Below are 25,119 nucleotides of genomic sequence, written 5' to 3'. Positions count from 1 at the left end.
AGAACAATATTTAGAACATTTTTCCATCCTTGCTGAAAACATATACTGTACAATTGGAGCACAGGTCACAACACTGCAGGAGAGCAAGCCGTCACTGTACAGTTTTCACTAATATTTTAAATGATTAAGGAGTTTATATTTCAAACTGTGTAGCATATTTTATTAGAATAAATGTTGTTTTAGGAATTTTTCTGTAAGTTCTTATACAAAATCCGCAGTTAATATCTGCAGTAGGCTTTTCAAAGTAACTAGCATTAAATTATCTTTCACTGTTTTCCATGTTTATAAAAAAAAATTACAATTTATTTTTCTTTTGCAATGAATGATTCATTTTGTTCTAAAATCTGTAAATAGATAGATTTTAATTTATTTTGTTAGCTTTTAGTATATATTTAGAAAATCGTTTTTTGCAGCTTTGAGGTAAGTTTTACTTTGTCTGGTCTAGCATCTGTCGCTATTAGCTTGCTTAATGCATGTAGCTGCAAGCATCAGTTTAAATTCTACCCTTTATTAAAGGGTTGAGTTTTTTTTTAATTAAGATTATTAGAAAAGTAAATACATCCTTCGAGTGGCAGAAGACTCACAAGCCAGAAAAATATATGCTCCATCAGTCCTCTTCATCAGACCCACAGGGTCATTCTACTTGTGAAAACACAAGTCCCCTATAGTAATTCTCTCTAAGTGTCTACTAGGTATTCTTGTGATCTTCACTATTTTCAGTCACTGTCAGATGCTAAAATCATGTACTTTCACATTTTATGTCACTCAAGATCAGCAAGTCAAGTTATTCACAAACATTTTTACCGGTTTGCTTTTTGGACCTGAGTCCAAATAGGACAGACCGTCTGTGTCAGTCATTCTACTAATCTCTTTTTAAAAAGCTACAATTACACTAAATGTTAGATTTCTGTTTACAAACTAAACCCATGTGGACTTTAAAAGCTTCTTCTCATTTGAATTTGACACATTCTTAAAATTTGAATAAACTGTCAGTTTTCCTGTCAGTTCTGCTCCCTCTGCTATATTGTCATCTATTAAGAGAATGGCACCGTGACAACAGTTTGCATTTCACAGGTTATTGGCATCCTTTGATTGCATCAGCATTTATAGCTCAGACCCACTTCATGCTTCATTAGTCCTGGTGGGGGGTGTCACTCCTTTCATTTATGCTGTTTCACACCTCAGTGGCGGCATCATAGAAAAGATGATATCTATACATCCTCAGGCTAAACCTCCCACAGGGCCGCTGATGAGAAAGGAGACTTTTCTCCTTGACTGCTGTAGAAGATCAACACCAACTGGATGCCCACTTCAAGGCCTTCTTTCATTCGACTGTTTTTATTGCAAACAGGAGATCACCTCCAAAGCTGACTGTTAGTGTCTCCAGCAAAACTTTGTAACATTTCAAACACAGTCTGTGTTTCCTATGTGCTCTGTGTGCTCAAGGCCATTGACAGAAGGGACAAATGAAATTTTGACAATTTCAAATTTTGATATCCTGATCCCAATCTCAGCTGACTTTGATTCTTCTACTACATAGATTCCAACATATTAAAATAATTAGATCAATTAATCACTATTTTTTGTTCTTAATTTAACACCCAAACCCAAGCTACATCTGACCAATAAAACATATCATAATACAGAAATGTGCAGAATCTCCTCAAAACTCTTTAATGGTCTGTACTTCAGTCTCTGTGCTGTGGGTTTCTCTGTAGCTTATGAACCTTCTATCGCACTTACATCAGTAACAGAATCATTGGAACTTTGGTTTGTAGTAAAAAGTGAATGTTGGGTTTCCTTACTGTAACCCTGAACCACCAAATGAAAAGAAATGCAGTTCATTCATCACTGAGTCAGCTGAGTCATTTTTTTAAACCAAGCTACTGAAATAAATTAACATTTCAATTATCTCTCTAATTCATCGAGTTTCTGTATAATAAATGAAATAGGTGCTGTGTTAAAGTCCAATATGGATATGAAATCAATGAAACAAATTGTTCAAATTTGGTTATCTTGGAATTATTATTTCAATACATTCCACAAGTTGGACAGACTGAACAACATCAGCATGGAAGATGAACGGCAGCGCCGTTGGTAGGTTGGACTTCCTGCAGGAACTCTTTGCTGGGCCTTCTGCCAAAATGTCTGTGTGTGAGAACCATCTGAGTAAAATGGAGCCATCTGTGGTAAACTCAGTTGACTAGATTGATTTGGAAAGGATCACATTTGTCTATGTAAGGTCCCACAGTTTACTATGCAGGTCAAAGGTCAAACACCAAGCATGAAATCAAACCAACTGTCTGTAGACCTCATACACTGAATTGTCTTGAGGCAGAAATCCAGAGAAGAATCCAGAAACATTTCTGCTGCTTGGAGGTCAGTGAACTGAACGGTGGAGGAAGCCAGTAGCCAGCAGGACTCTTCCTGGAGCCGCTGCCCTCTGAACTGAGCCATCAGCTCAGAGCAGAAGGGCTTCAGTCAGGGAGGAGGCCAAGAACCTGATGGTCTCTCTGTCAGAACTGCAGCGTTCCTCTATGGAGAGAGGAGAAACTTCCAGAAGGACAACATGTTCTGTGGCCAGAGAGCCACTCAATAAAAGTGTCATGACAACCAGTCTGGAGTTCACTAAACGGCACCTGAAGGATCTCAGACCAGAACAAACAAGATTCTCTGGTGTGGATGCCAGTAATGTTTGAAGGAAACAGGCATGGTTCATCACCATAACTACAGTGACACATGGTGGTGGCAGCATCATGCTATGGGGATTTTTTTGCAGCAGGAGGAACTGACGGACCAGTCAGGATGGAAGGAAAGATAAATGCAGCCATGAACAAAGACATGCTGGATGAAAACCCACTGCAGAGCATCCTGACCTCAGACTGGGGCGACGGTTCAACCCAAAGCACATGATCCAGATCTGAAAGGCTTCAGAACCAATCTGTGAACGTCCTGAAGGGGCCAAACCAGAGTCCAGACACGAATCTGATTGACATCTCTGGAGAGAGGTGAACATGGCTGACAGACGTCTCCATCCAACCTGATGGAGAAGAACGGAGCAAACAGCCTAAAGAGAGGAGGCTGAGCTGGAGGCTGCAGGTTCAGACTGGAGGCTGTTAAAGCTGCCAGAGGAGATCAACTAAGTATTATGCAAAGGCTGTAAATTTCCTGGCTTTCTACTTTTAATAAATATGCAAAACACCAAAACTTTTCACCACATTTTTACAATAGAGTATTTGTGTTGTTGAATTTTCAGGAAAGATATTCATGTAATACAATTTGGAATAAGGCTAGAACACGAAATGTGGAAAAAGTGAAGCGCTGTGAAAACCTTCCAGACACGTTGTAGGTTTGCTGCTAATTCACAGCTTCAGCTGATCTGTTACAGCAGGTGTTCTCACTTCTAGCTGTGGGAGTGGGCACACTGCGACACACTGCGACACACTGTGACACACTGCATAGGGCTTCCACATAATGAGAGTTGGGGCCACTTTGCAGTGCAACAGGTCCTGGCTACATCAGCCTATCTGCTGTACAGTTCAGACTTCTTTCACACCTCTAAATGTCTCTCAGTCTTCCCCGTTTGCAGTTGCTATGGTACACCTTCTCTCTAGTAGATTATAAAATGGTGTCTCCCCTGCTCTCCTTTGCTTTCCCCTAAGTACCATTAAGCTTAATCTCAACGCTGCGCTGGCAGCAAGGAATTATTGTCATTCCTCGACACCCACCTGGTTGCTGTTGGTGAGTTGCCATGTTAAGTGCTGTGGCAAGCAGCCCGGGTGCTGCAGCACTCCAGATAGATGGTGTTTATTTACCTCTGCATCTGTTTACTTGCCCTGTGCAGAGCTTGGCAGCAGGCAGATGGCTGCCGGCAGCTCCTCACAACGACCACCAGCCATGCACCAAGCGGAGAGGAAACAAAGTCGCTCCAGCAGGGTGTAAAGCAGCCATAAAAACTGCAATAAAGAGACGAACAAAAAACAGGGAGCAACCTTACACAGTGGAGGAGAATAGAGACGACACTCCTGAAAAGCTGAGGGACATCAGGTTGTTGTTAGGCACTTCTGAGAAAAGTGTGTTTAGCATCTTGTCAGAAGGCCGGTCGATGATCCTTCATCCCCTCATGAGAACTCTCCAGAAACACCTGACACTCTCCCATTCACAGCTCTGGATCAGAACCTGGCAGCAAACAGCAACATCCTTTAGGTGTCAGCTCACAGCTGAAATCACAACCTGTAATCCTGAACTCATCCTGCTTACAACTAAAATGGTTTTAGCTTGCTCAAAACACAAGAACTAGAGCTAATGTAACAGCAGTTAAAATGGATGTTCAACTACGAGACCCAGAACAAATTTTTCCCAAAGCTTAATTCATTTAAACTTTCACTTCCCCTGACCATCTCCTCTGTAGAACATGATGCTGAGTGGTAACTCCTCCTGCTGCAGCAGTGTGGATCTCAGATCAGCAGCTAAATGTCTGACAAATACTTTGATTGTGAAATTATAAGCTGTGATCTTCACCACTAAGAATAAACAAACATTTCTCTGGATTGGAAGTAATATTAACATCTTGGAGCGGCTCAGGCAGAGTCCTGACGTCCACCTGATGGAGATATGTGGAGGACGCTAAAGATTAAGGGAATGGCAGGGAGTCCTTCCATCTTCAAAGACTAGGAACTCATCACCAAGGGTAAATAAATCTTCAAAATAGTAAGCATGCAAAAAGCTGCTCAGCAACTGCAGCAAGAGTTTGATTGATGTGCCAGTTTTAGCACAAAATGTAAATCAAGACAGTTACATAATTGATCTGAAAATTGAATCTTATTTTCTTTTGGGAGCTGCAAAAGCAAAACAATCAGTGCAGCAGCAGCTTGCAGTTTCTTAAAAATCTTTTAAAAAATTAATCATGCGCAAGGATTCAGTTGTTTTTATTTCATAAACTGTTTCAGCCCCCCACCGCTCCGACATATCTGATCTGACTGACTTGTATTGTTGAAAAATTTCAACCATTTCAAAAAGCTGAGCACTCTCTCTCCATATCATTCCAACACATTCCAAGATGTTCTCACTGTGAGGAGTCTTGTGGTTAAACATAGTCTGATTGTTTTTCTCCAGGAAAACGATTCTGTTTCCTGAGAAACTGTTTCTGTTTCTGAAAAAAGGTTATCCAGTATCCAAAGTAGTCTTGACGGAGAGTTCAGTTATATGCAGTCTTGTAAAGATATTTTCTACTTTTATTATGTTTCAACTACAAAGTGAAGTGGAAAACTGCTTTGGTAGAAATAGAACTTCACTGCCAAAAGCCCTTCTGTGGCCTTTAGGATCAGATTTACTCACTAATGTGAAATATTCAGTCACAACGTACACACACATTCCTACACTTTAATATCCAATCTGTCAATTTCTCATGGCTTTAACCATTTTTACTGATATTGTTAAAAGTTGAGTGCATCTGTTCAGCACTCTCTACTGGAATTAATCAATTGGAATCCAGATTAGGATTAATCAGGGATCCAGTTATTATTAGCTAAATGTAACTTAAAGAAAATGGGTTTTTAGCCTTGATTTAATATCCTTCTCTGTGCTGCAGTCGTTAATTCCACTTTTACGGTTCTTTCTGAGTTTGGTTGCCATCTTGACTCACGTCAACTTTTATTGTTTCTGGTCTGAAGAGTTTCAAAGTTTCTGTGTCGTAGTTTAATTTATTCATTGTGTATTTTTTTTAACATGGTAATAAGACGTTATGTTGTACTTTGAGTTTAGTTTCCTATTTCCGGCTAATTTGAGGTTTAGTTTTATAAGGTGGTTTATTAAACATTTTCTGCAGTGCTTTAGTTTCATATCTTCTCTACTCTGTTCCTTATCTGTTCATTAAACTCACATGTTCAGTAATTAAACTCACTAGTTTGGTTCTCTTACTCCACATCCTGCTGCCACCAGTCTGTTCCCATCTCTTGAGTTCTGTTATTAAACTCATTTGTTCTCCATGGTTGTGTCATCCTTGTCTCTGCATTTGGATCCTCTTTAAAACCAAATCTTGTGACTATTTAAGGGGAAAACCAGACTTGCCAAGAAATGCTGTAACACCAAAGATCAATATCCAAGCAAACACATTTTTTTTTCCTTTTCAGTTCCTATTATACTATTTTTTTCCATCCATCTATCATCCATTGTCTTCTGGTTATATAGAATCTGATCGTGGGGGTAGCAGCCAAAGTAAAGACCCCCAGACTTCCCTCTCCCCAGCCACTTGTTCCAGCTCCTCCTGGGTAACCCCAAGGCGTTCCCAGGCCAGCAGAGAAACATAGTCCCTCCAGCGTGTCCTGGGTCTTCCCCGGGGCCTCCTCCAGGTGGGATGTGCCCAGAACACCTCACCAGGGAGGCGTCCAGGAGGCATCCTGACCAGATGCCCGAGCCTCAACTGGCTCCTCTTGACGTGGAGGAGCGGCGGCTCTACTCTGAGTCCCTCACGGATGACTGAGTTTCTCACCTTATCTCTAAGGGAGAGCCCAGCCACCCTACAGAGTAAAATCATTTCGGCTGCTTGTATCCGTGATCTCATTCTTTCGGTCATGACCCAAAGCTCATGACCATAGATGAGGGTGGGAACATAGATCGACCGGTAAATCAAGAGCTTCGCTTTTTGGCTCAGCTCTCTCTTCACCATGACAGACTGGTACAGAGGCTGCGCTGATCGCCTGTCAATCTCCAGCTCCATTTTTCCCTCATTCATGAACAAAATCCTGAGATACTTCAACTCCTCTACTCGGGGCAGGACATCCCCCCAGAGCCAGAGAAGGCTCTTTGCCATTGTTTCAATACAAAGGTAAAATTCTAACAAACATGAATAACAACATTTTAATTTTTACCTAAAACATATCTTAGATAACTGAAGTTCTAATTGATATGAATATATCTCTCAGTCTGTACCTAGCTGTGATTATTTCATGTGATGAGACGGTTGAACGTGGAGCTCAGCTGCCATGTGGGTTTATGGTGTCACTGTGGGCTCAGGGAAGGCTGTGCTGATTAGAACAGCAGAGTTGGGGGTCTCTGTGTTGTCTGTAGAGAAAAGCTGCTACCACTGAATGAAGTCAGAGAATTCAGTACAGGGACTGAAACTGCAGAAGAAAATCACTGCTCAAACTCTCTGCTGTATATGAACACATAACAAGTGTTTCTTCTCAGAAAAAGAGGAATGTCTGAGAAAATCTTTTCAATGTGTAACCGTATGAAGGAAAACTGAAAAACATGTTAAACTAAAGTAGCCTTTATATTATCTACAGTGGTCTTTAGTGAAAATAATCAAATCTAAATGTAGTTTCAATATTTACAGGATAACTTTTGCTGTAGTCTCTTGGATTGTAGTTGTTTTAAGATGGTAGGTATCAGGTTTTGTCTTACCACCGTAAATACACATTACCTTTGTTGTTGCACAACATGCCCCCCCCCCTTCTCTCTCTCTACTTCCTCTTCTGAGAGGAGGGAGATGTTGCTCCCAGCTCTCCGTCTAACGGGTGAATTGAGTTTCCTAAATCTGCCGAGATTTACCCTACCCAGAACTGAAGTAAACTCTGTTTAAGCTGGGTGCGAGAAAGACTAGCCTGGTTTCTGACGACCTTCATCCAGATGTCCCACCCTTTTTCACCCTGTGAACTAGCCAGATAGAGCAGCCCGGAATCAGCTAGTTTCACAGAGCACACCTGTTAACGGTCGCTCTTTCTCTTATTACAACTTGCACTTGTTACTGAACCAGGTTGGTTTTAGTGACTCGGGCGAGTCCCAAGGGTGTTGTTTTAGTTTTGGCTAAAAGCAACCTATAAAACATTTTCCACCTTCTCCTCCCAGAATCAAACTTCATAGCTATTTTACAACCATCAAAGAACTTTAAGGTGACTCATTAACTGAATGTCCACAACATCTTTTAGATTTTCTTGATGCTAATTATTTTATTAGTAAGGCAATTTTGCAAGGGTCAGTACAGCTTAATCAGTAGCAGAAATAATCAAATAAGTAAAATCAATAATCTAGCCTATCTTTCCCTAATGCTGACACTGTGAACTAAAAAAGGAAAACTTTGAGAGAGACGGACGGAGTTTGGCATTTTGAACCCCAGAACTGGCCTGATGATGAAAAAGGTGTTGCAGCAGCAGGAGGCTCCCAGTACAGGAAGAGTACTGAGTCAGAGCGGCAGATCTCGGGCCTCAGGGTGACTTCCTCATGCTCGTAGCGGCCCTCTCCTTCTTGTCTTGCAGCTCTGTAGCTCCTTTCTCCTCGTCTCACGATCTTTCTGGTCCTTGGAGATGTAGAAGAGCTGGTCTCATGGAAGGAACACACCAGTTCTTCCTCTTTGCCTTTGTTCTTTATCTTTGTCTTTATCTTCATCTTTGCCTTGGTCTTTTTCTTTGGGGTCTTGAACCCAGCTGATGAGAGAAGTGCAATTTGAAGCCACATGTTGCGGGGCTAACGGGTTGGTCCCCATGTGCAGAACAGTCTTCGGCTCTGTGGCTCCGGCTCTTCTTCAGCTGCAGAGTTCTTTGTCCATCTCGATCTTGGCTCGAAGCTGCCTGAAGGATCCAACCAAAGACTCCTCTTTGCACTCACCTTATATAGGATATACCCACCCTTTTGGTGCATTTGCATTGGCTAGCTTTGTCTCATTGGCTGACTGCTTGGACCGATAATCTCATATTCATCACCATCTTTGGACATGACCTGATGTCTGTTCTCATTAGAACAGACATCAGGTGTCTGATGTCTGTTCATCAGACACCTGATGAACAGACATCATCTGCTCATGCTGTTGAGCAACCTAGGGTTGCTCAACAGCCCTCTTGTGTCTAACCTTCTCTTAGGAAAGTTGAAGTTTAGCAATAAGGCGTTGGACACCTCCGCTCTCCCATCAGTTCCTCTTTCCACCTGACCCTTCACCTACCATCTACCTCTAACACAACATCAGTGACCTTTAGTTACAGTTACACATTTTACACCATTTCCAGTTCAATGTCAAAATCACATTTATAACCTTTTAGTTTCTCTGATTTAGCATTCACTTATAATATTATAATAACCATTACTTATTAGTTACTCTTATAATCATAATGTGAGTTATTACAGACATTTCTGAAAAGAAACCAATAATAATTCATTATTCTAATCATTTGACACCATGTTACAGTTACTTCTTTCACCTGTAAGTATTTCAATAAGTATAAGAGTAAGTGTAAATATTCTTATAATCAAACCAACATCAACCACCGGTTAAACCAATATTGATTATCGGCTTAATCATAAGTTATCATTATTAATTTAAGTATTTTACTCTGGGTTTTATTCAATTTCTCAAAACGTCTAGAATTTATTCCTTAAACCTTTAATGCCCAAAATGAGCAGTTTGAACTATTTTTATTCACTGCAGGCTGGAAACTTCCTCTTTCTCCAGGAAACCTGCTCTTCCTGTTGCATAACTCTCTTTCTGTCTGACTATGATTTTTTATGATTAAATAGAAAAAAGTAGAATTAAAGCAGGACACAATAACAACACACACAACCAGATTAATTTTATTACCATCTGACTCTACTGTTGGGTCTTGATGTCACCTGTATAATCAGTTTTAAAGATAACTTTATTTATTGTTATTATTAAACTAAAATCTCCAGCATGGGGAAGTGGGATGAGCTCGACTTTTCTCGACACCTTTGACCTCTAGGAAAATGTAACTTGGATTATTTAGTCTGTCTCACTGAAATAAAGATCACATCCAAGCACACATGCTTTTATGCTTACATTGCTTACATGTTGAAAGTGTCCTTATGGCGGGACGTCCTCAAAATATGCATGCCCAGGACGAATAGTACAAAATAATGCAAAAATCAGAATGTTCCACCGTCTGTGTATGGAAGTGTTTGGGTGTTCCAGAGTAGCGATGAAATGTGACTGACTGGAGGGTTGCAGTGTTAACACAAGCTGGCGAGCCACGAGATGTGATTTAGGAAGACAGCAGCTTGGTAAATACATCTCACCCCCAGCTGAGGAAATCAATTACCTCTGCACTTCAAGCAAATTACTGGGAGCATGAGCAGATACATCCAAATGATGCATTAAACAAGAGGCCATGAAAATATATAGCTTTTTAACACCATGTACAGGGTGCAGAGGGAAACAGTGGAGCACCAGGCCTGATGTAGAGCCTCTTATCACTGCTTCTGAAATCTTTATTAGATTTATCACAGTTATAAAAAAAAACAAAAAAAACAATTGTGTTTTATTTCCATCTATCCAGAACCGATGCTAGGTCCAATCAAACTAAAGGTGAAGAAAATAATAGACTTCTAAGGCATATAAGCTTAGAAGAAACTAAGGTCCTCCTCCTTCAATGTCTTGATATTGTACACACAACTGCATTATTGCATCTGATGTGATTCAAATAATAAAGTCATCCATCTAATGAAGTATTTTCCCTCTGGATTTAAAATGATATTAAATCACTACTGAAAAACAACAATGTGCAAGCGACACTATTACAGAAGTACAGGCCGATCTCCAATCTTCCATTCATCAATAGAATTATAGAAAAAGCTTCACTTCCTAACAATGACCAACTGCCTTGATGTCATTTAGTCTCAGTACTGAGACTGCCCTGGTCAAAATGTTCAATGACTTCCATTTTAACACAGACTGTGGAAGAACCACAGTTCTGGTTCTGTTGGACCTCAGTGTTGACCATGACATATTACTGAATCGACTGGAGAGTTGGGTCAGACTCAACTGGTTCCAATCTTATATAAAGAACAGGGATTTATTTGTTTCAATAGGAAACTTCTCATCAAAGTGGACAGAAGTCACATGTGAGATCCAAGGTTCAACCCTAGGATCCCTCTTAATATCTACATGCTCCCATTGGCTCGGGTTATAATAGGAAATAAGATTAGCTACCATAACTACGCAGATGATAGTTATCTACATTATGATGTCACCAGGTGACTCTGAACCATCCAATCACTGAACAGATGCTTAGAACAAATAAATATGTGGATGTGCCATAACTTTCTGCAGCTGAAGGAAAACTGAAGTTATTATCTTTGGACCTAAAGAGGAAAGATTTAGAGTCAACACTCAGCTTCAGTTTTATAGAGAGAAACTAGAGATCAGACTGAAATCTGGGTGTAGTGATGAACTCTGACCTGAACCTTCAGAGACACATAAAGACGGTTACAAAGTTGGCTTTCTATCACCTAAAGAACATTTTCAGGATTAGAGGACTAATGTCTCAGCAAAAGAACATTTTGTCCTCTAATCCTGAAAATGTTCTTTACTGCAACAGTAAACAGTGTCTTCACAGGTTTGATTAAAAAATCAATCCTCCAGCTGGTGGTGATCTACTGCTGGAGTTCTGACTAAAACCAGGAAAATAGAGCACATCACCTAGTTCTAGATTTCTCCAAAAGCAGGAAGCAGCGTATAGTGCAAGGCATTATGGGTAAATACAACCAAAACAAACATGTAAATCCTTCCACAGAGAGAACAGACTTTAAAATACTGTTGTTAATTTATAAATCCCTGAACGGCTTAGCGCCACAATACATTAAGAATCTGCTGTTTTATTAACTTTCCAGTCCTCTCAGATCTTCTAGTTCTGGTTCTGGTTCTGCTTTGCATCAGAACCAAACATGGACAAGCAGCATTCAGCTTCTATGCACCACAAATATGGAACAAACTTCCAGAAAACTGCAAAACAGCTGAAACACTGAGTTCCTTCAGCATACACAATAAACACAGAGGGTCTTTATTTTAAACTAGGGCATAAGATTTGACTGTTGTCTCATCAGACTAGAAAGGTCCCATGGGAGACTGAGCTCTTGACAAAAGGCCCGGCTCAGTCATTGTCTCCAGCTCCCCTTGTTAGGATTCCAAAAGTGCAGTCTGCTGCTGATCACGATGATTATGCTGTGTTGAGTAATAAAACCTGGTAATCTCCTGCTGTGACTGACTTCAAAGATCTGCATCTAATGAAGTACCCGGGTCCATGAACTGAACAGACACGCCTGAGCTTTAGATGGAGCTCCCGTCTGCCTCACATGTACAACATTATTATTATTAAGATATATTTCAAAATTTCTGATATATTAGCGACACAATACACCTTAAATATAAAGTGAGCATCAGGGATATCAGCTTTGGAATCTGCCTTGTAAACAATCTGTCTCCATTTTTGTCTACACTGTGCTCAGTGTCTTCTTCAGTGGTTTTTGTTACATTGCCTTTTATGGTTCTTGGTGGAGCGCCACCACAGGCGAGAGGGGAACTGGTTTTTCAAAGGATTTGGTTGGTTCGACACAGTGCAGCGTGAAAGCGAACTGCACCAGCTGAAAATTTAACAAATGTTGTCATTTTGGTCCCCAATGGAACAGAGTCTACTGGACTATTAAGTGTGAAAACATCCTAAAACTCCCTCTATTGGAGTTCTATTCACACCACATGTTGGATGTGCTTGACCTTGAGATTATCCTCTCAGAAGACATTTTACTGTCTCCACTTCCTAAATTGCACTGTCTGTATAAAAGTCTCAGGATTAACCTGAAAGATGTGATTTGTTCTCCTCCAGCTGTTCGGAACGACCGGAATAAGAAGAAGAAGGAAAGTCCGAAGCCAGAACTGGCAGAGAGCTACGAGCTGACAGCGGAGCTGGAGACCATCATCGAGAAGATCCGTAAGGCCCATCAAGAAACCTTCCCCTCCCTCTGCCAGCTTGGCAAATACACCACGGTGAGTGTTCAGCCAGAAGAGGCACACATTCTTCTTTACTGTTGGATCAATGGGGACCTGGGTGTTTTCATTCGTTTACAGTATGTTATCTGACTCATGGAATTGTGCTTCTTGGATCCTGGCTGACAAATTTGCCATCAGCATATTGATAATCAATTTCTTGCACTTCACTCTTAATCCCCATTTAATTCAGCTGGAGTCCCCAGTTGTACAGTTATCACTGTCTGGACAAATCCTCCACAGAACCTTTTATTCTTTGCCATTAGGAATTGATTGGACATCAAGTGTGATGGAAGGCCAGTGGAAGGGATCATTATATTACTGTAAACATCCTGACCTCAGGGTTTGTTCCTCCCACTACGGTGTATTAATTTAACCTTTATTTAAACTCAGAACTTGCTGAGACCCAAAAAATGAAAAAAATAAATAAATAAAATAGTGTAGCAAAATAGCATCTTCAGATTCTCTTCAACTCCTCTTCAACTTTTGACAAGTTGGAAAAGTTTGACTGATGCATCAAACACAGCTTGCATTATTACCATCTTCTATAAATGTACAACTGAGCGAAGCTGGATGTCAAAAATGCTTGTCAATGCTGGAGATGGCTTTATATTCCACTGATGTGAAACCCCCTAAACACGAGTCCCACCAATGAATGATGGAAAGGCCTGATAGCGAGGGGAAACCAGGGTCTTATAGAAAGATGTCATCAGTCGGACACATCAGGGTCTGATTGTCTCTGAACAGCCAACTGTGTAGAGAAAATATCCAACAAAGCCCTGTGTAGATCTGCTTTCCTTATCCGCCCTGAGGGGCGGCGCTGTGCTGGGTAGAACTGTGAAAAAGATGGAGGTCATGAAACTAACGGCCTCAACACCTTGTTACGCCTTGACAGGAAAATGTTTGGAGCTCTAAGATGGCTGATAGCTGGAAAGAAAGTGGTGAGCAGTCGCTGACTGACACGCAGACACAGCAGCATTGAGACGGAGCTGACAGTCTAATATGCTTGTTTTCCAGCCGACTTACATATAGATTACAGCTGACGGCTGTGAGCCATGATTGGCACCCTGCTCTGCGGTGGGATGGGATGGGGGACGTCTGGGGACTGATTTGGTGATGTTAGTTTGTGAGAAATCTCACACACCTGTCAGTCATTAGGGTTGGGTTGGCCTACTAACCCCACCCTAAACATGTTTATATGAAAATAATCAAAGGCAACAGAGGCCCTAATGAGCAATAATGTGTCTCTTATTACAGTGATGAGATCCATTCAGTCAGTGACAATAGGTTTCACGGCAGAGCGGTGGAAGTGATGCTAAAGTAGGGCAGTCAGCAGCTTTTAGCTCTCTGCTGAGCGCAGCTGCACGTCGTCTCAGCGACAGTCAGCTTCCATCTTCATAACCACGTATTTCCCACTTCTCAGTACAAACACAAAGCTCCTAATCGCTGTAACCCTTCTTTGCTCCACCCTCATCCGTCTCTCATGAGACGTTTCTTCCATTTAGCCACGTAAACAGCCTGCATTGAGCTAAACTCCAAGGCTGAAAATAGTCAAACAAAAGAGAAAATATTGCTTTCCAGTGATGATACATAAGCTGGTGTTTGTTGTTTATTGGAGTCGACAGTCGGGCCTCTGATAAAGCTGTAATCTGGATCAGTGGTAATTATGCTTGCTCTCAGGCGTCGAGGAGTTCCTCATTATTTCAAGGGATTGGATCCTGATGCAGCTTTTGACTTCTCCTCAACAGAAACAGAGGAGGAGCGCCGGCTTTTCCGTAGATTAGGTTAAAGCTCCAATTATGTGGTGAAATATTCAAATCCTAGTCTGCGGTGATTTAGGAGTTCACTGGCGGGTTAGCACAGATAGCTCCACAATGAATAACCCTCCGCTGACAGTGATGGTGATGAAAAACGAGCCTGGCACTTTCAAAGACAAACTAAAGCATTAGTCGTCAACGAGGAGGCCGAGCGGGCAGCCGCCACCGCAGAACACGCCTCGGCCTGCAGATATTAGCCACATTACGCTTTGTCCGCTCTCTCCATCCATCTCAGGTGGCGGCTGCCTCCACAGCCGTCCCCCTTTCTGCATGTGTGCACTGGAGCCTGCTGATGTACCTCTTGGTGCTCGTTTCCACACTGCCAGGCTTTTTTTTAATGCAGCAACTTGTCTAATTTGTTTGGAAAAATGAACTTAAATGAAATTAGGATTCCCTGGTAACGTTCTTGTTTCCCTCTATTGAATTATGGGACTGGTGTAATTGACTGAGATTGCTGGGTGGGGGGAAGAAGGTTGGAGGAGGTTTTAAAAAAAGCCTAACGGTAACACCTCGTTACGCCCGGCTCATCCCTGTTTTTCATTGTGCTTTCCCTCCTCAGCCAGAGGGCACAACAAGATAAGTTGCTTTAATATCTGCCACTGTCACGTTCTTCACCCTGTCCATTGAGAAACAAACACTCTGTTACCCACATCGAATCTCCACCTCCTCCCTTCCCATCAAACTGAACGTCAATCAGTGGAATGTGCTGTTGTGTCGACTGCAGCTCGTTGACTGTGATTTAACACAGTCTTAATGTGCCTCTCACTTAACCCCTATCATACTTAATGATCTTTTTCTCTCTTAACTGTCTGCTGCCGCCCTCTTTCTCCCATTGTCTCTGTGGTGGCCTAACAGTAGATCCTTTGAGTGTGACAGTGTCCAGCAGCTGCCTCAGGGGGACGGATGTACGCAGCTGCCTGTCTCTTCAGTCACTTCACTGGCTGCTGTCCTCCAGCCCCCAGCCTCCTCCATGGGCTGGACCCCATATGCTGATTACACATTGGATGTTATATGAGTTTGTCCCTTTTTCCAGTTGCTTCTTCTTCAGTAATATATTTATGATGAACAAAATCAGTTTCAGAACAACCCTGGCTTGTGGGAGAATGTTCCTGGGGCTATTTTAGTTTGTAGAAGAAATCAAAATTTTGACAGGAAAAATTACTTAAACGGGCAGGGTTATGTAAAGTTCTGGGTTTTTTTGTTTTATATCAGGTTATGATGTTATTCTCTCATCAAAAATGTGCCTGGAGTGCTGCCTTGATACTTTCATGCATGTTTGAGGAATCATTTAATCGCTCATAGCAACCATTGAGCTGTTCAAAACGCCTGACTGCACCTAGCTCCACCTTCGAGGCGAAGCTCCTCCCCAGAGCTGCAGTTTCCCAGCTTCTGTGCTTACGCCTCACTGAGCAGCCCTCCCACACTAAGTTCCTACAGACTAGCCAGCAGAAATTAGCCAGCATGTGGTGGAACTGCGCCTCTGCTGAGCTCATCATATCTGAGCTGCTTCTCAGTGCTACGCTGGCTGGTAAAAATAGACTGTTAAAAGAGGAATGATGCTGTGATGACTTCCTGAAGGCAGAGTAATAAAAAGAGCAGGAGCTTTTTAAAGTGACACAGGCCTAATTTCAAGACGTTAATTTACTAAATCAATTAGTAATCAAACACATAATACTGCCCCTTTAATTTGTTCAAAGAATGAAATAGCTGGTTAAATATTCATAGAATCTAGAAAACAGTCATTTGTCAGAAACTAACTACAGAAGTAGTAGTTAGTATGGTGTATTTTCCAGGCACATAGTGCCATTTTATAACACAATAAAGTATGTTAATTTTAACTATTCTGAAAATGCTGCACATATCAAATGTGACCTAAAAAATTTAACACCTTCAAATTGGGCCTCTGTCACTTTAAGAAGCTCTGCCTTCAGGAAGCCATCACAACATGGCTCATCTATTAACCCCTTAACAATGTTTTTACCACATTCCACTGATAATTAGCTCCTATTGTGAGATCAGCAGATGCACAGTGCAGCTAGTTGTTTGCTAATTGCTGCTGGCTAGTCTGAAGGAGCTGAGTTTAGGAGTCAAGGGGAAGGGCTGCTTTGTGAGGCGGAAGCTTAGAATTTTGAAAACTGCACCTGAAAGGTGGAGCTAAGTCCAGCCAGGCATTTTGAACAACTGAATGGTTGCCATGAGAGACTGAGGGATTCCCCAACAATCCATGAAAGAATCAATATAACACTTCTGATCAAAGGATGACATCATAACACGATGTAAAGCTAAAGAGAAAGTTAATTTTACTGCTTACCTTTCCCCTCTCATTCCCTGATTTTCTCACTCTACTGTCTGAGAACATTTAGCTTCCACTTTTTTCATTTTCTTCACTGTAGCTTTGTCATCTCCAGCCTCCCTTCTTCTACTCCTGTATGTGTGACTCTGTGCTGTATAGCTGTACTAATGGCAGACCCAGCTCACTGCTACCTGTCACTGCTGGTCCTCTGCATCCCGCCCCTGCTCACTGACACTATTACCCTCATTATCGCAGGGCGCTTCCACCCAGCTCAGTGTTTCTGAGAGCTCGGGTCGTATGGAACCTCTTGACTGTATATTACTATGATGTGGAGCAGAGCCAGGAGGGCGCAGTGAGCAGATATTTAGCAGCAGCTTCTTGTCCTGACTCCCTGTGTTTGTATGTTGTAGAACTCGAGTGCAGACCACCGTGTGAGGCTGGACCTGGGCCTGTGGGACAAGTTCAGTGAGCTGGCCACCAAGTGCATTATCAAGATCGTGGAGTTTGCCAAACGAGTGCCTGGCTTTACAGGGCTGACCATCGCTGATCAGATCACACTTCTGAAAGCCGCCTGCCTGGACATACTGGTGTGTGTTCCTGCTTTTATTCTGAAAGAGCATGCTTGTTTATCATCATTTGTTTTTTTCTGTTTCAAAGCTGATCTACCAACTTCAAAAAGATATCTTTTTGAAGCTGAATAGTGATCAAAGTTTGCTTGGGTCAGTATTAACATTTTATTCCCAAAGGAGTTGAACATGTTCATACACAAATTGGCAACTAACAGTAAAATTTTGCATCAACACAATACAATTGCATTTTCTTTTGTTGCATGAAACAGTGTAAATGGGACAGGTCATATTTTTGAAGTTGGGTTCTATGTTAATGTTATGACCAATAAATATGGTTCCAGCAGTAGATCACCCTTAGCAACCTCCATTTGATGAATCTAATAACTGGTGAGAGCAGGCCGGACATCCATCGTCTGCACCTGCTTGTCCTTGCAAGGTTGTGGGGGGCTGGTGTTTATCTCCAGCTGTCACTGGGTGAGAGGTGGGGGCACTCTGGACAACATCAACACATCTCCATCAACATAGAGACACACAGGACAAACATGCATGCTCACTATTTAGTGCAGTGATGCCCAAAGTCGGTCCTGGAGGCCCGGCATCCTGCGTGTTTTAGTTCTCACCCTGGTTTAACACACCTGGATCAAATGATGGCTCATTAGAGGCCTAAGAAGAACATTGACTTGCTTCACATCAATGATGGTTGATGTTACCATCAGGGAGAGAACTGAAACATGTAGGATGCCGGCCCTCCAGGACCGACTTTGGGCAGCCCTGATTTAGAGAGACCAGTTTGCAGTCATGTCTATGGACTGTGGGAGGAAGCCGGGGTACCAGGAGACAACCCACCCATACAGAAAGACCTCAGGCTGGGATTCAAACCTACGACCTTCCTGCAAGAAAACAGTACGACTGAGTGCGCCACCGTCTTGACTCGAAAACTTTCAGTTGGTGGGTGGTAGACCATTGACAGTCAAGGTCTTCAGTGTAGATAACCATGAAACACAAAATACAAAGCTGTTTGTTGATAAAAAAGAGCATTTACATGAACTGCTGTGGCATCTTGTAGGATTTTGCTCTTGGTTCTGCTCTGAATCTTGTATCTGGAATCTAATCACTGTTAATGAAGTAAATACTCTACAGCTTTGTTTATACTAGAACGCCTGGAAACTGCTCGTATTTTCATATGCTGATTGAGAAAATGTTCCACATTTACAAGTGCCACCATGCATCAGCTGTAGTTGTTATGCCAGACCACTATGTGGCACTGTGATTTTAGCAGGTCTTTGAATGAACATGCATTTCTGACTCTCAGCTTCCACCTCACAGTAAACAGAAACCCATTTCTGTCTCCCAGGAACCAAGTGCTCATGTAACATATTCCTCATCAGAAACTGAACAGGTTCAGTCAGCACAACACAGCACTATGTGATCCGCCATGTGTAGAATAAACCCCACAGCCGTGTGTAGGGTCACAGCTGTGGAGCACTTCACACCTTCATGGGAGGTTTTACAGAAAAGCTTCACTCAGACCTGATTTAAAAAGTGCTGATGTGAGAGAATCCAGTCACTGGTGTAAACAAGCCACTGGGTCTCAACTGGTTTTTTTGAAGAGCGGCTCCATGTAAATGGGAGCCTAAGATAGTTAACTATCGACAAAAAAAACTATTTAGATGCACCATTTGTCTGATTGCTTGGTTAAAATAGACAACAGTTTGCATGACTGTTAGAAAGTGTTTTTAGCTGACATATGTTTCTTCATCTATCTGTATTTGCTGATTGGATCAGACTGACAAATAGCTTTTAATGATTCAACCAATCTGGAAAAGTGGAATTCTCCCTCAAATGTCACTTTGGAAACTTTTTTTTTTTCATAAGAAAGTAAGATAAACTTACTTTAACAACAATTATTAGTACAGTACTTGCAAGTTTGAACCACACTTCACAGGGGATTGCACTAGAATGGACTGCATAGAATTGAATTGAGTTACTATATGAACAATGGGATTTAAACTAGATGGCTCTGGTTTTAGTGTGATGCCCTGAGGTGACCTTTGCAGGGAACTGCCTCTGTCTGACTGAACTTAACTGAACTGATTAAGGTTCTTGTTCTCCCTCAATTTGAAACAATCTTTTCACTTCTTCAAATAGCATTCTGAGTTAATTGCTTAGCTCTCCAGAGGAAACGCCATTTATCATCCAACTCAGCTCCCATCAGGCCGTCCTGATTGGGGGTTTGTCTGGGCTGACCAGCCGGAGTCAGACACGTCAGATTACTCACCACGTCTGTCGATTCAAAACTTTATGGAGAGTAGATGTCTGTAGTGAGCATTTTCTCTGACTAAACTGATTAAACTTTTAAGATGGCTTGCGTGTGTGTGTGTGTGTGTGTGTGTGTGTGTGTGTGTGTGTGTGTGTGTGTGTGTGTGTGTGTGTGTGTGTGTGTGTGTGTGTTTCTTATATTGTCACTGATGACCAGTCAGTGGCTCTGTGTTTGTTAATGATAGTGTGTTCTTTATTGAGCACAGATGCGGAAATGTCTGCAGGCTGCTGGGTGATTGTTTGTCATTTAGCAGTTGTTAAGTGAAGCGACATGCTGTAGTAATGGAACTGCAATAATGAGATGGAAAATGGCAAATGGCTGATTCTCTTCCCCTCTTGTTTCTGTCATGCATACTGGAGTGGGAGGTGGAGGGGGGAGGGCGGTGGGGCAGGTGGGGTATTTAACATTCACTGCACAGACGGGGGGAGGAGGGAGAACGTATAAACACTGATGACAGGTTTGTTATGCATTTTACATTTTTGACCTCTAGGGCTCTATTCTATTTTTAGAAACAATCAAGGTCATTTTTATTGTTTTGGATCTGGACGTAAAATACATTATGTTATCATTCTGAGATCATAATGTATAAGCTGTGTTTATACACTGACATTTTATAATCGCCTTGAGTTCTTTTGTCAGTCATGTCACAAAAATTTATATCATGAACATATACAATAGCTCTATATTAATTAGTATTCTCGTTTTTTGCTGTCCCAGGTAAACGTGTGCATGTGTAGGGCAGTGATGTTAACATCTACTGAAATATTTCTTATCATGGAATGGAAATAAATACCTAAATCAGGTTGGATATTTCAGAGAGAGACTGGGTTTCTCCGTTAAAAGAGAAAGTGTCTGCCATATGGCAATATGTTTAGTTTTGCTTCTGCTTAAAGCGAAATGCAAATGTTGGTGAGATTTGTTGAAAAAGAAAAGCTTAAGAACCTCATTCAGACTACGAGGTGACACTTCCAGAGGCTCAGAAACACGTCGCTGTCTAGAAGAGGCCGCAGATGAAATAGAGGTGTAAACGTATCCGACCTTTTGAACACTGTGCTTCCTGTGATGTGGGGAAGTGCATTATGCATTTTAACTGTATAAGTATAACCGTGGCTTTAAAAAAGAAGAATGCCCCCCTTTTCAAGATAAAGCCGGCAAAAGACGTTGAAAGAGAGAATAAAAACCCCTGGCCACTTTGAAGACGAGTTTTAAGCCTCGGCTCCATGCTTGTTGAGGATAGTGGAGGCCTCTGGTTCAGACAGGACGGTTAAAATATAAAGTAACAATATGCAACATTGTGTATCCAAGGTGCAAATTTGTGTTCCATGTGAATGTTTCATTATAAATGTTATGGCCAAGAGAGAGGAGGACAGTGATGAAGAGGAAGGGAAAGGCAGACAACTGGTTGGCCGACAGGAGTGACTGAGTCAGAAAAGGTCTGAGATCATGATCTCATCCTTCAGCTGCATTCAGCAGAATTTATTTACTGTTTATGTGACTCTGAACACAAGTGGTTCTACTGGATTCTGTTAATAGGTTGTAGTTTTCAGATTTTTATTTGTGTTTCCCTTTTAACCTTGCAGTAATGCACTACTTTGTGTTGCTCTGTCACATAAGATCTCAAAAATATCACATAAGGTGGTGAAATACCAGGGTTTAAGATAGTTTTGCCAGGCCATCTTTTTTCAAGCATTGTGGTGCATTTCTCTAAACAAATAACACAAACTGCAAAACCCGATCCATGGCAAAAGTCAGCCACGTGCTCAGAATGGATAATTCATTCCTCAAAAGAAAAAAGTTTCCATCTCAATGAAAGTTTCAGCAAAATAAAAAGTTCTGACAGCATGTTTGTGACCCAGACAGCCAAAACCTGAACATGTTTTCATTATGACAGTCCACTCTCTTCATGTCTGAGTAAAAAAAGTTTGATATTGGTGACAACACCTGAAAATGCTCATGACAGATACTATTTGCGCAGCCATTTGAAACCTATAGTAGCATATGTTATTCACAAAACAGTGAATATGATGCTTCATATTTTCACTGTACAGTTTGCTGTGAGTAGTGACTGAAGAACCAGATGGTTACCCGCTCAGAAATAGACAGTAGCTCTTATGGTTCAGCCATATTTACTTGACCTAAAATATCAGAAGACACATGAATTGTTCTATTATCAACACATATAGTTATGGATGCATCATCTAATACAAATGGCCTGGAAATACCTTGGGATTCTCCTGGAGGAATTTTCACATGTGGCTGGGGAGAGAGAAGTCTGGGCCTCGATGGATGGATGGATGGATGTTCACAGTACAACAAACATAAACATGTTTTGAGTAGGGCTGAGCAGAGCTGCAAAATGGAATTAAATTGGAGGAAACAACATAGAATACTGTGAATCATTCTGACACATCTAAACTGAAACGGTGCAGACAACGTCACTTAGAGCTAAATCATAGGATTCATGTTTGTCATTGCTTACAACAAATTAATGCTTCACACAATCCTCCTGATCAGTGAAAGGTGAGATTGACCTGAAAGGAATCCTTCAAACTGGGATAAGTTTTCTGAGAAAGCTGCTAAAGAAATTAATAGAAATTACCTTGACAGATTTTGACCTGTTATTTATTTTTCTATGTGAGAACTAAACCAATGAAATGAAGATTATTAGTTTTATAGCATTTACAGTAGATAAATGTACAGAGACAATACAGATGTGCAAAAGCACTGGAAATTTCTTGGAATAAATGAGAAGCTGCTACAGTGGTGAGCACAGATGAGTAAATGTTGTGGAGGTTGAACTAACAGTTATGAGAATTGAACTTCTGCTCAGCAAAATGCATCAAACGCCTGAAAAGAACCGTAAATAACACCACATGCATGTTTTGAGAGGATGTCAACCCAGTCTGCTTTCACACTGCTGTAAGAGAGCTGTGAAACCGCTGACAATAAAATCTATAAATTATTCACAAAGATGTTTCTTAATGATAAATGGAACTGCAAACAAACGAGCCCACTCTGGATAAACTAGCAGCACATGCGCAGAACGTTATTCTGAAAATGGATTTTTATTGACCTGGTCTGGTCGTCCAGGCAGTGGCATGCTGACGGATGGTCTGGGAGCTAACACTGACCTGGTCCTACTGTCTGATGAGACGAAGCAGTGGTGGAGGGAAAGACCGGGGACGCGGGGTTGAGAAGTTGAAGGCCGACTGTGATGGTTTTCTGGCTGTCGCTCAGCCATCATCATCTGTTCAGCAGCACATTTCCATGGTGAAGGACGCAGCCATTGTGCTGGGTGAGGGGCGTATCAGAGGAGAGATCAAACAAATGTGTATGGATGTATATGTGTGGGACAGAGCCGGAGTGTGTCTGGGAGCAGGCCTGGCCAGCCGGTGAGAGCCACCGCCAGCAGCCATGTTTTATTCTGTTTCATGTTGCAGACACGCCTGTCACTCACTGTCAGAGGCAGCCCACTCAAACCGCTTCAAAGGCTCCACGCTCACAATCAGCTGCATTATTAGGTGCACACACACACATGCATACACACTCAAACACAAGCACACATTCAGAGCAAGGTGATTCTGCAGGGGTTAGTGGAAGGTCACTGTTTTGCTTCTCTGAGGTTTTCTGGCTGCTAAAGCAGCTAGCGTTAGGCTATGCTACATGCTATATGAGAACCTCATTGGTTGCACATGCAAGACAGGGGAGTGCTGTCTTCTGCTTTGCCTTCCTAGAAAAGTGTGTGTGTGGGAGGAGGGTGCCACCCTGTGGGTATGCAGCTAATATAATATGCTATTTTATTCATTTATTTATATTCCCATAAATGTTCTTGTACGGTTAAGGGGACAGAAACCAATAAAAACAACTGAATCTGCTTCATATTCCTGCAAGCTAACTGAAGGTTTGCCCAGAACCTCGTTCAGCTACAGAACGTGTTTGTTCAGATTTTCCTACCACATGATTTTCCTCCTCTAAACTTTCCATTGCTGTACTTGGATGCAGCCAGCTGTGTTATCAATGACCTCTTGTTGCTCCTAGTGACTGATTATTTTCTGTGGTTACTCTTAAATTTTGATTAATTTAATTGCAGCAACATGTCACGAGTCAACGATTGTCTGATGTGATGTAATTATTATCTCGTTATATAAATATGTAATGTTCAGTTTCCTGTTTATGGAGCTTGTTCTGACCATTTCCTTGCCCCTCCCTTCCTTCGCCCTCAGATCCTGCGTATCTGCACACGGTACACTCCTGACCAGGACACCATGACCTTTTCAGATGGACTGACCCTAAATCGGACACAGATGCACAATGCTGGCTTCGGCCCGCTCACCGACTTGGTGTTCACCTTTGCCAACCAGCTGCTGCCCATTGAGATGGACGACACAGAGACGGGTCTTCTCAGCGCCATCTGTCTCATCTCAGGAGGTTTGTAGACCAGAACTCAATGCTTCTTATGAAACCTCTCTAGTTTTGATTTGACGCAGTAAAGTGTTTAATAAATGCTGTGGCTAGAGTTCTGACCAACACCAGGAAACTGGCTCACATTACATGAGTCTACTGGCTCCCAGACTGGTGTTGCTGGTTCAGTATGAGCCATGGAGAACCAGGAGGTTTTCACTCCCTGATCCCAGAACCAGAACGAAAGACGAGGCTCCGTTTGGTTCCTGGGCTCAGCAGCTCTGGGGCAAACCGTTTCTTCCTTTAAACCAGATTTATCAGTTCTATTCGGCTGTAGCTTTTCTGCTTGCTGAAATTTTGTCATTTTAAAGTGTTTCCTTTAGGTGAGCATGTCTCAGGTTTTAACCATTTCTGGATGAATCAATCTTTTTTTCCATGTTAATTTGTTCTTCCTATAAAACACTTTGAAGTATCTTGTGAGTGAGTGGGCCTTTAGTAGGTATGCAAGTTATTGATGACTTAATCTAAAATTGATTGATCTTATCAATCGACTAGAAATTAATTGATAAACGGAAACTTTCTTGAAACCCTGAGTTCTCTCATGTATCAGGAGGGTCGACTGATTTCCAGAACTCGAAGGAATGAATTTTATATAAAATGCTGACTTTTAAAAAACGAAGCATATCATTATAGTTCTATAATTTTTGTGCAGGTGTATTAAAAACTGACTGAATAAACAGAAAAGTGTGGCTTTATCACATTATAAAACTCAGACATATTTATAAATAAGTTTATTGGAACCTCTTAGGTTGCTGAACATGATTTGGACGGCAGCCTGTACTGCCCATCCTGATCCAGCTCTCTGCTGTCCGGTCGGGCTACAGTCAGAGGTCAGAGCCACACTTCATGCTGTTAGTCTTGGTTCCAGTTCAGATTCCTTCTCATTGGTCGTC

General features: G+C 41.7%; 1 protein-coding gene across 1 annotated transcript in view; it reads left to right on the top strand.

The window, feature by feature from the left end:
• LOC106933716 (retinoic acid receptor beta) overlaps positions 1-25,119 on the top strand; it is an 86,907-nt gene that overhangs the window by 50,570 nt on the left and 11,218 nt on the right. Inside the window, exons 4-6 of the mRNA XM_088010059.1 lie at positions 12,606-12,766; positions 17,287-17,463; positions 23,989-24,193. Of these exons, the coding sequence (XP_087866185.1) occupies positions 12,606-12,766; positions 17,287-17,463; positions 23,989-24,193 (543 nt within the window). The remainder of the gene's footprint in view (positions 1-12,605; positions 12,767-17,286; positions 17,464-23,988; positions 24,194-25,119) is intronic.

The sequence above is a fragment of the Poecilia mexicana genome, unplaced genomic scaffold, assembly GCF_051168715.1.
Source record: "Poecilia mexicana isolate PSO_F unplaced genomic scaffold, ASM5116871v1 scaffold_11, whole genome shotgun sequence".
Taxonomy (NCBI): Eukaryota; Metazoa; Chordata; class Actinopteri; order Cyprinodontiformes; family Poeciliidae; genus Poecilia; species Poecilia mexicana.
The sequence above is the reverse complement of the archived record's forward strand: the minus strand, read 5'-3'. Positions and strand labels throughout refer to the sequence as shown.